The sequence below is a fragment of the Corvus hawaiiensis genome, chromosome 16 (assembly GCF_020740725.1).
Source record: "Corvus hawaiiensis isolate bCorHaw1 chromosome 16, bCorHaw1.pri.cur, whole genome shotgun sequence".
Lineage (NCBI taxonomy): Eukaryota > Metazoa > Chordata > Aves > Passeriformes > Corvidae > Corvus > Corvus hawaiiensis.
Window position 1 is genome coordinate 2642015 of NC_063228.1, and position 13632 is coordinate 2655646.

At 39.0% G+C, this 13632-nt stretch overlaps 1 protein-coding gene across 2 annotated transcripts in view; it reads left to right on the top strand.

The window, feature by feature from the left end:
- The first annotated feature begins 58 nt into the window (after positions 1 to 58).
- Positions 59 to 13632, top strand: part of LOC125334157 (transformation/transcription domain associated protein) — a 77815-nt gene continuing 64241 nt past the window's right edge. Inside the window, exons 1-19 of one of the 2 annotated variants that reach the window (XM_048320716.1) lie at positions 59 to 165; positions 368 to 442; positions 1024 to 1169; positions 1533 to 1582; positions 2551 to 2661; positions 3209 to 3313; positions 3902 to 3985; positions 4707 to 4763; positions 5362 to 5487; positions 5815 to 5892; positions 6123 to 6211; positions 7039 to 7135; positions 7502 to 7640; positions 8144 to 8222; positions 9241 to 9475; positions 10230 to 10557; positions 10669 to 10766; positions 11428 to 11622; positions 12146 to 12337. In XM_048320716.1, coding sequence (XP_048176673.1) covers positions 1070 to 1169; positions 1533 to 1582; positions 2551 to 2661; positions 3209 to 3313; positions 3902 to 3985; positions 4707 to 4763; positions 5362 to 5487; positions 5815 to 5892; positions 6123 to 6211; positions 7039 to 7135; positions 7502 to 7640; positions 8144 to 8222; positions 9241 to 9475; positions 10230 to 10557; positions 10669 to 10766; positions 11428 to 11622; positions 12146 to 12337 — 2163 coding nt within the window. In that variant the 5' untranslated portion in view covers positions 59 to 165; positions 368 to 442; positions 1024 to 1069. The remainder of the gene's footprint in view (positions 166 to 367; positions 443 to 1023; positions 1170 to 1532; positions 1583 to 2550; positions 2662 to 3208; positions 3314 to 3901; positions 3986 to 4706; positions 4764 to 5361; positions 5488 to 5814; positions 5893 to 6122; positions 6212 to 7038; positions 7136 to 7501; positions 7641 to 8143; positions 8223 to 9240; positions 9476 to 10229; positions 10558 to 10668; positions 10767 to 11427; positions 11623 to 12145; positions 12338 to 13632) is intronic. The other variant, XM_048320717.1, reaches the window with a different exon arrangement.

The window sequence follows — 13632 nt, forward strand, 5'->3', positions numbered from 1 at the left end:
GGCGAGAGGCGCGGGAGGCGGCACCGGGAGGAGGCGGCACCGGGAGGAGGCGGCCGGAACTGAGCTCGGGCGCTTCCGTCGCGCCCATGCGCTGCCGGCGGCCTCCGAGAGCAACAAAGGAGGGAGCCGGGGGGCCACGGCCGGGCGGTCCCGCGGAGCCGCGGGGTGAGGAGCGCGGCGGCAGCGCCCCGGTGGGGCCCGGGCCTGGGCGCGGTGACGCGGGGCGAGGGGAGGCGGGACCGGCGCGCCGCGGGCAGGAGGGAGCGGCCGGAGCCCCGCCGGAGGCCTGGGGCCGAGCCCGGCACCGGGAGGGCTGAGGGACGGGGGAAAGCGCCGCTGCGGCCGCTCACGGTGCCCGTGTTCGCAGGGCGGAGATGGGCTCGGCGTGATGGCGCCCTGGCAGCTGGGAGCGTCCCGGGCGAGCAGCGCTGCGGCGGGGAAGGTGAGGGGCGCGGGGTCCCGGGCTGGCTGCGGGCATCCCCAGCCCTGCGGGCCGGCTCGGCCGGACCTGGCCGGGAGCAAAACTGACGGGAAGCCCCCGAGGGGAGGAGGGAGGTCGTCGGTGTCTCAAGCTAGATGTGATTTTAGGCTTCTTTAGGGGCGAGAAAGGCAGTTTGTGGTAGCAGGACAACTGCTGGCGCCCCTGGGAGTGAGTCCCGCAGGGATGTGTCCGGGGGTAGCAGTAAGTTTGAGATCTGGCTGGGGCGGAAGACAGGATAGCACGTGTGCAGTGTCGGGAGCATCCCTGAGCCTGGAGCCTGCTGCTGGGAGAGAGGAAACCAGGCAAAACACGTAAATGTGCTGTGAAGAGCCCAATAACCCCTTTTATCTATTAGTGCAGTCCTGTCACAGCGAGTGCTGTACATGCTTGGTGTTATATTTGTAAGCCTAAGTAAATGTGACAGCTGCGGTTTTTGGAAAAGGGGGTCCTCTTCAATATGTCAGAAGAACGGATGTAGGTGGTGGGATAGCTGCTGTTAACAAGCCACGTAAACTAATAAATACTTCTGTATCCTTTTGTAGGTGTGTTGGTCTTGATGTACTGAAAGCTGATCTTTCCTCCTCCAAGATGGCATTTGTTTCAGCACAAGGGCCTACGGTGGTGGACCAAACCACTTTGATGAAAAAATACCTTCAGTTTGTGGCTGCTCTTACAGATGTCAATACACGTAAGAGACTTTTTTCTTACTGAAAATTACAGCTCTTCAGCAGTTTGTTTCACAAGTGTTTCGGACTTGTTCAGGCAATTGATAAATGAGGCAGTGAAGTCTGTCGAATTCACTTTGGAATTTGTTTGGGTTTTGATTTTTGAAGAAGCAAAATGATGAGAAACACTTGCATGAGCCAAAGTGAGTGAGCTTTGTGTGTGTGCAGTTGTGTGGTTGTTGTGTGAGAGAACTGTGTGTCTTATAACTGGGCAGTGATAGCTAAACTGATAAGATCTGATTGCTTCTTTGATCAATGAACCTGGTGTTTTCCTTCATGACCTAGTTTTACACTCACATTTTCTTTGCTTGAATTTCCATTTTCAGCTGATGAAACCAAGTTGAAAATGATGCAAGAAGTCAGTGAGAATTTTGAGGTAAATAAAAAGAAAACAACCCCAAACAACAAAACCCTCCCTAACTTTCTGCAGTGGCAGCCTTTCATGTGCTTAATGTATATTAATAGAACTTCTGATGTTAAGCAGTTAAAAGATTAATAGTAGTGTCCCGTGACTTATGATTTATATGGTTATAAGTCATTGATTTTAGGTTCCTATTTAGGAATTAGCCAGGTTGTTGAAGAATTACGTTTGGACTTAAAGAGCTTTCATTGCCTAATATTTATTCATTAAGCATTTAAATAAAAGTGAAGTAAGAGTTTTTTTCTTCTATTTTTTTGAATGCTATGAAATGTCTGTATTTAAAGGTTTCTTTTATTTAGTTCAAATGTGTATTGTGCCCTTGTAAAGCAGAGGCCCTCCTGATTCCTCTGAGTATTCCATGGTGTGGAAGTGAGAGAGAAGTTGTCAGATGCAGAATCTGACATCAGGGGTGGAGATGTCTCCAGTGACATCTTTTGCATGGTGATGGACCATCATGTTAGATGAGCAGCAGAGAAAATGTGAAACACGAGTTACCCCAACCTTGTGTTAGCAGAAATTATACTTCAGTTGAATGCTTAGTTGTTATGTACCTGTTTTGAAGTTATAGAAGACTAAAAAAACATTCTTGTGGAGTTTTTTATCTGTTCAAGCTGACCTGCCATCTCTAAAACAATTTATCTGACTAAAAGAGTAGTTTTAACAGCTTAGTCTGGTGATCTGTTTAGAATCTGAAGGCTTGGTTGATTCTCATTGCTCTTGTCTTCAGTAGGGAAGAACTTGCTCAGTATTTGTTTTGCTAATGTTCTCTTGGAACTCATTTGGTTCTGTAGTGTGTCAGCAGATACTTAGTCACTGAATCTATTCAAAATTCACTGAAAATGTTTAATAGTGGCTTTGAATGTAACTGAATATAATCTGTGTGATGTCTGTTTTATATCTCCCCATTTTTTGTTCTTAATTAGAATGTGACATCATCCCCTCAATATTCAACATTCCTGGAACACATCATCCCTCGGTTTCTCACCTTTCTACAGGATGGGGAAGTTCAGTTTCTGCAGGAGAAGCCAGCACAGGTAAACTGTGTGGAGCATCTCCTGCCTTTTTGCAGTGAAGTCCTTGATTAATCTAATGAACTGATGTAAGACTTGTTAAAAATAGATCTGTCATTTGGAGTGGAATTGAAAAAGTCCTAAGTAAGTTACTCATAAACTTTGCAAATCTGGGCTTTGGAGAAAAAGGAGGAAAACTAGGTGCAACGGAATTGGCTTTCTTGCTGAGATACTTCACATTGTTACAAACTACTGACTTTACTGAAGGTTAGGAATGAAAGGCAAAAGTTGATTCTTTGTCATTAAATACTTAAAATTGCATTCCTTAAAAAAAGTCTGATTTTTCAATGGTAAATTTGATAAATTTGCCTTATTCACTTAGGTGAGTAGTAGGAAGGATTATGTCTTTGTATACAAGCCTATGTCTACATGAAATAAAATTTTTTTTTCTATTTTAACATGCAGAATTATTAAGCTGAAAGAGATGCTGCAACCACTTGTTGGGTTTTGTGGATTTTCCAAAAAGTTCTGCCATATCTTTATTTTTCCTTTCTTTTTTTTTTTTTTACAGCAACTCCGGAAGCTGGTGCTTGAAATAATTCACAGAATACCAACAAATGAACATCTTCGTCTTCATACCAAAAATATCCTGTCTGTGATGTTTAGATTCCTAGAGGTATTTTTTCCTTCCTCTTAAAACTCTGTCAAATTTTCAGAAATATTTTCCTCTACTTCATCTCCAAAATTTGCTGGGGGTAGGATTTTTCCATAGCTGTGCTGCTGATGCTGGGCGTTCTGTTTAAGCTTAACCCATGTCCTCTCTTACCACCTACAGGTTTTCTGCAGGTTCTGTTCTGCCCTTTAGAAACTTGGATTTTACAAATGCAGGGTACTGATCTCATGCTGAGCAACGTTTTCTGGCAGATAGCTTATTCTTGGAGTTTGTTTTCTGTCTGGGAATTCACAACACTGCCCTTTGAAGCTCACGTGGGGGTCTCTGTTTGAGGGGCAATGGGAACAGATCTGACAGTACAGAGTGGTTGAAATGTCTGGGTTTTATTCCCATAGGGGTGGCTTTTATTTCAGACGTACTCTAGGACTGCAAGGTACCCAAGGAAAGACATCTTGCTCATGCAAATCCATTGATGGGGCACTGTAGATTGTTGAGAAGAGTATCATTTTACAGGGTTTTGAAGTACCCACTGAGTAGTTGAAGAATTCAGCAGTGGGCTCACTAAAAAGTCTCTTTTTTTTTTTTTCCCAGACAGAGAATGAAGAAAATGTACTGATTTGCTTAAGAATAATTATTGAATTGCACAAACAGTTCCGACCAGCAATCACTCAAGAAGTAGGTCATAACTCTTGTTAGATGGTATAAAACTTACTGCCATGCTCTTCAGAATTGCTGTTTTGTTCAAGTGGGTTGATTGATTTGTTTTGCTGCTGTCCTTTTATGTTGCCTGACCTGTTGTGGTAACCATATATTTAATTTTTTTAAAAGAGGATTGCATAATGCTAGCACTCCTGGGGAAAAAACCAAACTGTTTAAGCTTAGTTATACTTGGTTTAAATGTTTATGAACAATATGATCAGTTTAAGGAATAAAATTCCCACACAAAGGAAGAGAATTGATGCCTTTTTAGTTTGTAATAGAAAATCCTGAAAAAGGAATTTACTATGATTGACTTTCCCCTTTCCCCTCTCCCCTCTTCTCTCCTGTGACTCATCAAGGGGGATTTGGAAGTTTGCATTGTTATTCTGTTGCATTTTTGCCTTGATTTTTGCTTGGAAAGACTTAGTTGATTCATAGTAATTATACCCAATAATACTGTATTGGAACTATGTAGAGATGATAGGTAGGTTAGATTCTTTCCAAGAGAAATTTGAATTAATACTGACAGAGCAGAAGGAGGTAGAAGAACACTTTCAGATTATTTTCAGTTATCATGAAAAATGTTGGTGATTAGAGATTTTATGTATTTGTACTCTTAATACAGAGATTCTAAAATTGTGATGTAAAATTTTTTCTTTGAAAATTTGTTTATGGTAACTGACTTCTTCCTCCCTAGATTCATCATTTTTTGGACTTTGTGAAACAGATTTACAAGGAACTTCCAAAAGTAGTGGTAAGCTTTTTACTTGTTAAATTGCCCTTGCTATAGTCCGAAAACTAGTTTTTATTTCTTTCTCTAAAAGATATTAACATAATTATTTTGTATCTAGTGACACAAAGGAAATACAGTTTTAGTGAATCTATCAAAACTATGTCTAAAAATGGAGACATTTAGCTTTTGGTTTGGAAAACCTTCTGTTTGTGGCACACTATTACTGGTATGAGAAAATCGAGGTGAGTTTAAGTACTGAAGCAGGGTGAGATTGGCTGCAGTTGTCTCCTTGTAGCCAAATGTGTCTCGTTTCTGAGGGAAGGGTGAGGTCATGAAGGCAGCTCTTGTCTGATCCTCCATCCCTGATACAGAGTAACTCTTGGGATGTTTTCTTTAGCCGGAGAACCGCCTTGGCTAGGGGAGCTTTTCTGCTTCTTGTTCCAGTGGGAAAGGTTGCAGGGTGTGTGTCTGGTCCAGGCAGATGCTGCAGTGCAAACATCACATGCAGAGAGGAGTGAACTGCTCTGGGGGAAAATTATATGGAGGAGCTCTAAGGAGAGGGATGGCCTTTCGACTATGAATGGCATTATGATATTTTTCCTCTGCTCTTTCCTTGTAGAATCGGTATTTTGAGAACCCTCAGGTGATTCCAGAGAACACCGTTCCCACTCCTGAAATGGTTGGCATGATTACAACCATTGTGGTGAAGGTGAACCCTGAGCGAGAAGACAGCGAAACGAGAACGGTGGGTGTTCTGAGTGCTCTGAACTGGGGAACTGCCTGGAGCACAGGACTGCAGATCATAAGGCCAGGCAAAAATAACAGACTTTCTTTTTGCTTGCTTTTGTTATCAAAACTTTTCTGTAGAAGCCAATTGAAACTTCCAGACATTTTCTATGCAGCTGTAATTACAGGATTTTTATTTAATATAATACCCAATGCTTTGGTGTTTTAAAAATATTATTAGTAAGTATAGTACTACTAAAATGAGCAGTTTCTGTAAAACTGTGTTTTACATACTCTTTTGAATTGATAATTAAACTGTTTATAAAGCATGTATTCTTTCTTTCAGCATTCAATAATTCCCAGAGGATCTTTGTCACTAAAGGTCTTGGCTGAGCTACCTATTATTGTTGTTCTCATGTATCAGGTTAGTACACTTCAGTATTCTGCATGTAAATACTTCATTACTGAATGGCTTGTGTCGCTTCTGTTCGTTAACATATTAGTAAAAATGAATGTGATATACTTTTGAAAGTAAAATATCATCTAAAAATAAGCTGGTGAGATGTCTTAATTTTTTTCTGATTAGCTCTCCAGTAAGTTGACTGCAAGTGTGACTTGTGAATTTCTCTAATAATACTTTATTTTTTTTTTAAGCTCTACAAACTGAACATTCATAATGTAGTAGCTGAATTTGTGCCCTTGATTATGAACACTATTATAATACAAGTGTCTACTCAAGCAAGGTAAGAGCATTTAACAGTATTTTGATTATATTAGGGATAAATTACTTAAATCTGTCATTCAACATTACTCAAAATATTTTTGTCTTCTATCTTGTGATTTGTCATTCTAGTCTTACTGCATCTCAAAAGTAGCAAAGATTATTTGACTAAAAATTGTCAAGGTTCTGTATGTGAAGTAATTGGCATTATATGCCATTGATAAAGTCCATAGTTGTGCAGTAGGTCCCAGTTTATTATTTGATAATGAGTTTTTTTAAAACAGTTTCTGACAAAACCCCATATTGCCACAGACCGTGGTGGGGACCTTGGGAGCTTGGACACATGCTGTTGTTTAATCTTTGCCATGCCATCAATTATATATTTTTGCTCTTCCAAGGTATAGCTTACATGAAGCCTTGTGGTGTGGCACATGCTTTTTCTGCCTCAGAGAGGGATGTTTCTGAAGAGCAGCAAGTGGTTCTGAGCAGGGCAGTGGGAGCAAGATCTCTGCCTTTCCCTGTCTTGCCTGGATGATCTAATTAAGTGGTTGAAGCTTGAGAGAGACAGACAAGTCTGTGGGAGGGAATACTGCTTGGAGAAAAAATGGCCCCAGTTAGGGGAACTGAGCCAAATGTTTGATGCTTTGTATTGGGTTGCCTTTCCGTAGAAAGGTGCTGCTGGGAATTGGAATGGCAGAGGGCTTGTTGAAAATGGGCTCTTCCATAGGGATTATATTCCTTTAAGAAGCAAGAACCTCACTACAAGATGTGATTTGAAGCTTCACTGAATTTTCTGAGTGAAGGTATTAAGAGGAACAGAATCATAACTACTGTTCAATTTAATTTCAGACAACATAAACTTTATAACAAGGAATTGTATGCTGATTTTATCGCAGCTCAGATTAAAACATTGTCTTTTTTGGCTTACATCATCAGAATTTACCAGGTAGGATGCATTTTTATTACTTTGTTACTTAATGCATCAAGTTCCTAGCTGCTTTATGGCAGGCAAGTGATCTGCATGACTGCAGTGCATCAGGGATTGGAGATGGGAGCGCTTGTGTAGAATATCTGAAGGTGGGGCTGTACTTGGTTATCCTTTCAGAAGTATTCTCATGTGAATACAAAGTGGAAATGTGCCATTCCCCCTCCCTGGGCATTTATGGAATCACTATTGTATTTTAGTTTTAGGAGTAGATTTTGGAAGATAAACAAGTGAATTTTAATGGAGTGCTATTTTGCAGATGTAACCCAAACCTTAAGAATAGAATGTCATAATAGTTGTACTCATGTTATTCTTTCTTTGTTGTAGGAATTAGTGGCTAAATATTCTCAGCAAATGGTAAAAGGAATGTTGCAGCTGCTCTCCAATTGTCCAGCTGAAACAGCACACCTCAGGAAGGAGCTCCTGATTGCTGCTAAGCACATCCTGACAACAGACCTGAGGAGCCGTATGTAGCACTTTTTATGAATGTACCTGAAAACTGGAAAGAGCTCAGCTATTTCTGTCAATTTAAGAGGCATATTACTTATTTATATTGGACTATCACAAGAGGCCAGGCCAAACAGAATTGTTGTGTGCAGGGTTGCTCAACTTCACATTTCCAGTAACTCATTAATTATATAGAGAAAGTTAGTTTTTAGAAGTTGAAAATAATGTGAGCATTTTTTTTTTTCTTTGCAAATATAACTGGCTCTGACTGGGTACTGCAGTGTTACTCAAGGGGCAAGTGTCAGTGGAGTAGACAGTCACAAGAGATTGTTTGAAAGCTTCCTTGTAAATGGCACTGCCTTTTATAAGCTTCAGAAATTAATTTTGGGATAGAATCACTTTCTAACTTTAGGTTTAAATACCTAAATTAAGTGGTTTAATGCTTAACTGTTTTATTTTGATTATTTCCTTTGCCAATCATTGAGTATGGCTTTTTCATTTTTCTGTTGTTTTAAATTACAGAATTTATTCCGTGCATGGACAAGCTGTTTGATGAATCTATACTGATTGGCTCTGGATACACTGCCCGGGAGACACTGAGGTACGAGAAAGTTTGGAGTAATGATCTGAGTGCCTGCCAGTGCTGCTTAGTTGGAAAATTATTAATATTTACAGCTTCTGTATAGGGTCCTAAACCTTTGCTTCAAATAACTAATTTTACTAGATTGTTTTATTGGCAGAGATTCTGCTGCTGGAATGGTGACTTTTGTTTAACACTTTGATGGCACAGCATGGTAATGTGAGTGTAGGGCAAAATAAGAAAAATGGGTGAATGAAGATTATTTCAGTTTTTTGAATTGTAGAGGGCAACCAAAACGGTGATCACAGAGAAACCAACTCAGTATCTGCCCAATATTTTATGAAACACCCTATATCTTATGTCCAGTGTAAAATCTGAATGAGATAGAAACTTTTTGTCAATGAATACCTTAAAACTTACTTGTTTGCAATTGAAAAAGTAAATGGAGAGAATACTTAACTTTCTATGTTTTCAATAACCTAGATTTTAGGTGAGCTTGCTGATCAAATTAGTATCTGAACTAGGAGAATTGCTTCCTTTTGTTTAAGTATCAAGTGTGCCTTATTGACAGCATGTATTAGATTTAGAAGTATTTGCTCTGCTAGATTCTTTACCTGGTATTTGAAAAGAAATGATTTTTGAAATTTACCAATTTTCATAACTGCTTTTGAAATCATGGATCATTTATGACTAATTATGAAACAGATTACCAACACTGCTCAAAAGGTGGCTAACATGGATGTTAACTGCATGTAGATAAAAATATGTGGTGGGGTGTTCTGCAGTGGGGGGAAGAAAGGTCAAAGAGGCAACACCAGAGTTGTGGGATAGATTGGTGCATCGTTGGTTAGGTTGTACACGTTAAAATTCTCTTGTGTAACCAAAAAAGCCTTGTGAACTCTGGGTTTGCATATGAAAATAGAAAACTTACTTTGAGAAATTTGGAAGTATTTCCAGGCAGTAATTATATGTTAAATCCAATTAACAACATTTTTAGTTGTGCTCCATGTGTTTTCATCATTGCTTGTTTTGGCTGTAGACCCCTTGCATACAGCACCCTGGCAGACCTGGTGCATCACGTCCGGCAGCACCTGCCACTCAATGACCTCTCCCTGGCTGTCCAGCTGTTTGCCAAGAACATTGATGATGAATCCTTGCCAAGCAGTATCCAGACCATGTCTTGCAAGCTTCTGCTAAATTTGGTAGACTGTATCCGCTCTAAAAGTGAACAGGAAAATGGAAATGGTAGAGACATCCTTATGAGGATGCTGGAGGTATTGATTTGTTTAAAGCATTTGGTAATTGCTTGGATATCCTGTTTTGCAGTATGTTGTCAATCGCATTTTACTTTCTCCTCTCTTCAGAAACGAGCATATGTAGTCTGTGTCCTGTATTTCACTTTAATGCTTCAGGGCTCTTTAAAATGCTCTGCAGCTGGGATCATATCTCAAGTGTAGTGGAGATGCTTTGTCAACTCAGCCTCATTCAGTGGCTAGTTTCAAAGCAGGAAACTGAATGCCTGTTTTGGGTAGCTTGTTTTTTTAAAAATAATTTTATTCTAAATTTTAGTTATAAGCCTTTTTCCTTGTATAATAGTATGCAAGAATTGGATTTTTTAATGCCTTCTGGTTATGGGTGTGCTTTTTGGTGTGGGTTTTTTTTAAGCCCTGAAAGAGGATCTTCACACAGGTCCTTGGCATAACACAATGCAATCTGTACAATTAGAAATATCTGCTCTTTGAAGACCTAATGATCCTTTTTAAAGATCTTTATACGGAGGGGTTTTTTTTGTATTTTTGAAAATTGAGGATGCACCCGTTGCTCAAAGAAGGCAAACTAATTTATTGATACACTAAAAGTGTTTGTCATTTGAATGACTTCAGAAATAGCTGTAAATTCTATTGATCTCAGTATTCTGAACTGAAGTATTAGTACTATTAAATTTAGCATGATTTTTGAAGAAGAAACTTATTTTCCTTTTCTTTCCCCCTCCCTGCTCTTTGATTTGCTTCTCCTGCTTTGCCTTAGGTGTTTGTTCTGAAATTCCACACCATAGCACGCTACCAGCTCTCTGTCATTTTTAAGAAGTGCAAGCCCCAGTCCGAGCTCGGGGCAGCTGAAGCCGCGTTACCCGGAGTGCCCACAGCAGCAAATGCAGCCCCTGTTCCTGTCCCATCTCCTGCCCCAGCCACTCCTGTGGCCCCTACACCAGTACCTGTGTTTGAAAAACAAGGGGAAAAAGAAAAAGAAGACAAGCAGACATTTCAGGTCACGGATTGCCGGAGCTTAGTGAAAACTTTGGTCTGTGGGGTCAAGACGATCACGTGGGGGATCACCTCATGCAAAGCTCCTGGTGGTAAAACTGCATATTTAATTACATTTATCTCTCATAGTTCTACAGAAAAAAATGCTCTAGAATGAAAGCAAATAGTATTTTTAATGCTTAACTATCTTGTTCTTCTTTCAGAAGCACAATTCATTCCTAATAAGCAGTTGCAACCTAAGGAGACTCAAATCTATATAAAGCTGGTGAAATATGCAATGCAAGCGTTAGATATTTATCAGGTATGTAACCTGCCCACATAGCACTTCTATTTATACAGTTACTGTTAGATCTTTTTATAAAGATTTATTTGTCAGCTACACCACAGATTACACATGCAGTGTATTTTCACTAAGTCTTTAACTGGGACCACAACTATTGAGAAATGCTCAATATGAAGAATGCATTTCAAAAGTGAATTTCAAAGTGCTTACTACTTGGAAGCAGCAGATTATTTTCTTAAGAGCCATTTTTGTCTGTTCATGCAGGCAAGTCAGACTAGAAATAATTCTTTCATATAGTGAAGGAAATCTATCCTTGAAGGCGATAGTTTAGCTAATACTTGAAGCATTCATGTCTGTGTTTATCTTCTGTAGTTACACAAAGTACTGATGAGTGTATGTGATGAGTGTTTGATTGGGTATTAAGTAATTTACAAATACACTGGTATCTCCTACTGTTGTCTTTTTCCACTTCTAACTTCATAGTTTTAAAATCTGTTCTGAAAACACTCAGTTTTAGTATTTTTGTCATGGTTGGCTCTTGTGCCCAACTTCTAGTTGTGTGGGGCTTGCATGTCAAACCCATAAAATCTCAGTTACTTTCAAAAGGTATTTTAAGAATAAGGGGGAAGAAGCTACTCGAATTCTGTAACCAGTGTATCTGTTTTCTCAATTGCTGCAGGTGCAAATAGCAGGAAATGGACAGACATATGTTCGAGTAGCAAACTGTCAGACAGTCAGGATGAAAGAGGAAAAGGAAGTTCTGGAGCATTTTGCTGGTGTGTTCACAATGATGAACCCTTTAACTTTTAAAGAAATCTTTCAAACTACTGTTCCTTACATGGTGGAGAGGATCTCTAAAAACTATGCTCTTCAGGTATGTTATTGTTTACTTTAATTGATAATGAACAGCATGTAGGAAAGAGCTTAATGCCTTGAGGAACATATGGCTGATGTGGAATATTAAATCATAATATTGAAGTTAGCATGTGAGATTTGAAGCAGTCTGTATAGTCTATGAAAATAATTTAAAGATGGATTTTGAAAAAACCTTACCAGACTAAGTGATGCAATACAAACACGAACACTTCAGTTTAGAACATATGAATGGACTTCATTCTTGAAAAGTATTGGACATTATGGAGTTGTTGTTTTCTTCAGGTGGTTGTGCTAATGTTCTACTAATTTACAGAATGCAAGTCCTAGAATATCTGTTTAAACTTAAAACTTGAACAGTAAGTTAAATACATGGTTGTATTCCACTGAGGACAAACAGAATCACTTGGGTAGCAGTGGAAGTGGGAAAAGAAATCTTTTTTTTTTTTTAAATGGATAGTGCATTTATTCTTTTGTTCTTTTTATTACAGCAGTAATAACTTCTTTGTGGTTTCCTTTTATAGATTGTTGCCAATTCTTTCTTGGCAAACCCTACTACCTCTGCTCTCTTTGCAACCATTTTGGTGGAGTATCTTCTGGATCGGCTGCCAGAAATGGGCTCTAATGTGGAACTGTCCAATCTGTATCTCAAGCTGTTCAAGTTAGTCTTTGGCTCAGTTTCACTATTTGCAGCTGAAAATGAACAAATGCTGAAGGTAAAGGTCATTTGTGTTAAAAATAAGTCTGGTTTAAAAACAGCACTCTTAAGAGTTTTACACTGTCTAACATTTGAGAGTCATTTAATGTTTGAAGCACTATTTGTGATACATTTTTTCCTAGTGCCAAGTACATTGTCTTGTTTATAAGAGATGGTTTCTGTGAATATTTGCTTCATATTTGAAACTATGAAGTGATGTGCTAATTCTGAGTATAAACGGCTGTGGTCTGTGATTGCCATAAGCCCATGTAACTTCATGGTCAGAAGATGCATATCTTCTCACATATTTTCCCCTTTTGTTTCCATGTTAAGAGTTTTGCTTGGATTGAAATGACTTTTTTGTTGTTGGTGAATCTTGTTTACTCATGTAATATTCAGTGACATGTACCTCTTGAGTTAGATTTTTCTGTGCTCTTGAAAAGGCTGGGCTTAAGGAATGCTATTTTTTCTACTGACAACATATTGTGTATTCCAAGGATCTATTTATGTTGATGAGATCATCTCATTATTCAGTGAATTTAGAAATGCTGAGCTTGTAGCAAGGGTGCACTTTCCTCATAAAAGCAGCAGCTGCCTGTATCTAGAAAATACATTAAGATTTTAATGGAACACTGATTGTTCTCTCATAATTTCTCTTAATTTTCCTTCCTCGTACCTTATAGCAAATAAAATTTCTGATACAGGTAACTGTGCAGAACAGAGTAGGGATTACCAATTTTCCACAGTCTTTGAAAACTAACAGTAATGTGAAGCAATATTCATATAATCTTGCTTTAATTCTTGCAGTTTGTCATCAGAATCAAGGTCATTTGGATTGTATAAGCTGGAGATGAAGTTTAAAGAGTGTAATTTACTACCTTCACAGTTTCATGCTTCTGTTACTTTCTTTTGTTTCTGTAGGATGGATGATAGGGGCCTTGGGCAGAGAATTTAATTGAATGATGAAGGCTGTTTGCAGCATTTGCATAGCAATGTAGAAAGATGTTAATAATATCTAGACATGTTACTGTTTGTCTCTGGTGCATGAGAATACTTGCATTTATCAACTATTTTTATTGATACTTGCGAGGTATTCATGTCCTCTGCTCTAGAAAGGCCACCAGTTCCATAACCTTTTTTTACTTGAAAGAGTTTGCTTTCAAAATGAAATTTTAACATTCACAAAAATTAGGAACTAGTAGTGAAATTAGATTGGGGTGAATTAGTATTGTTAAGTGTCCTCTCTGTCATTCTGACACCTCTGATTTCTGCTTCATGTCCCCAGATAAGTGAGAGGAAATATTTTTCTTGTGT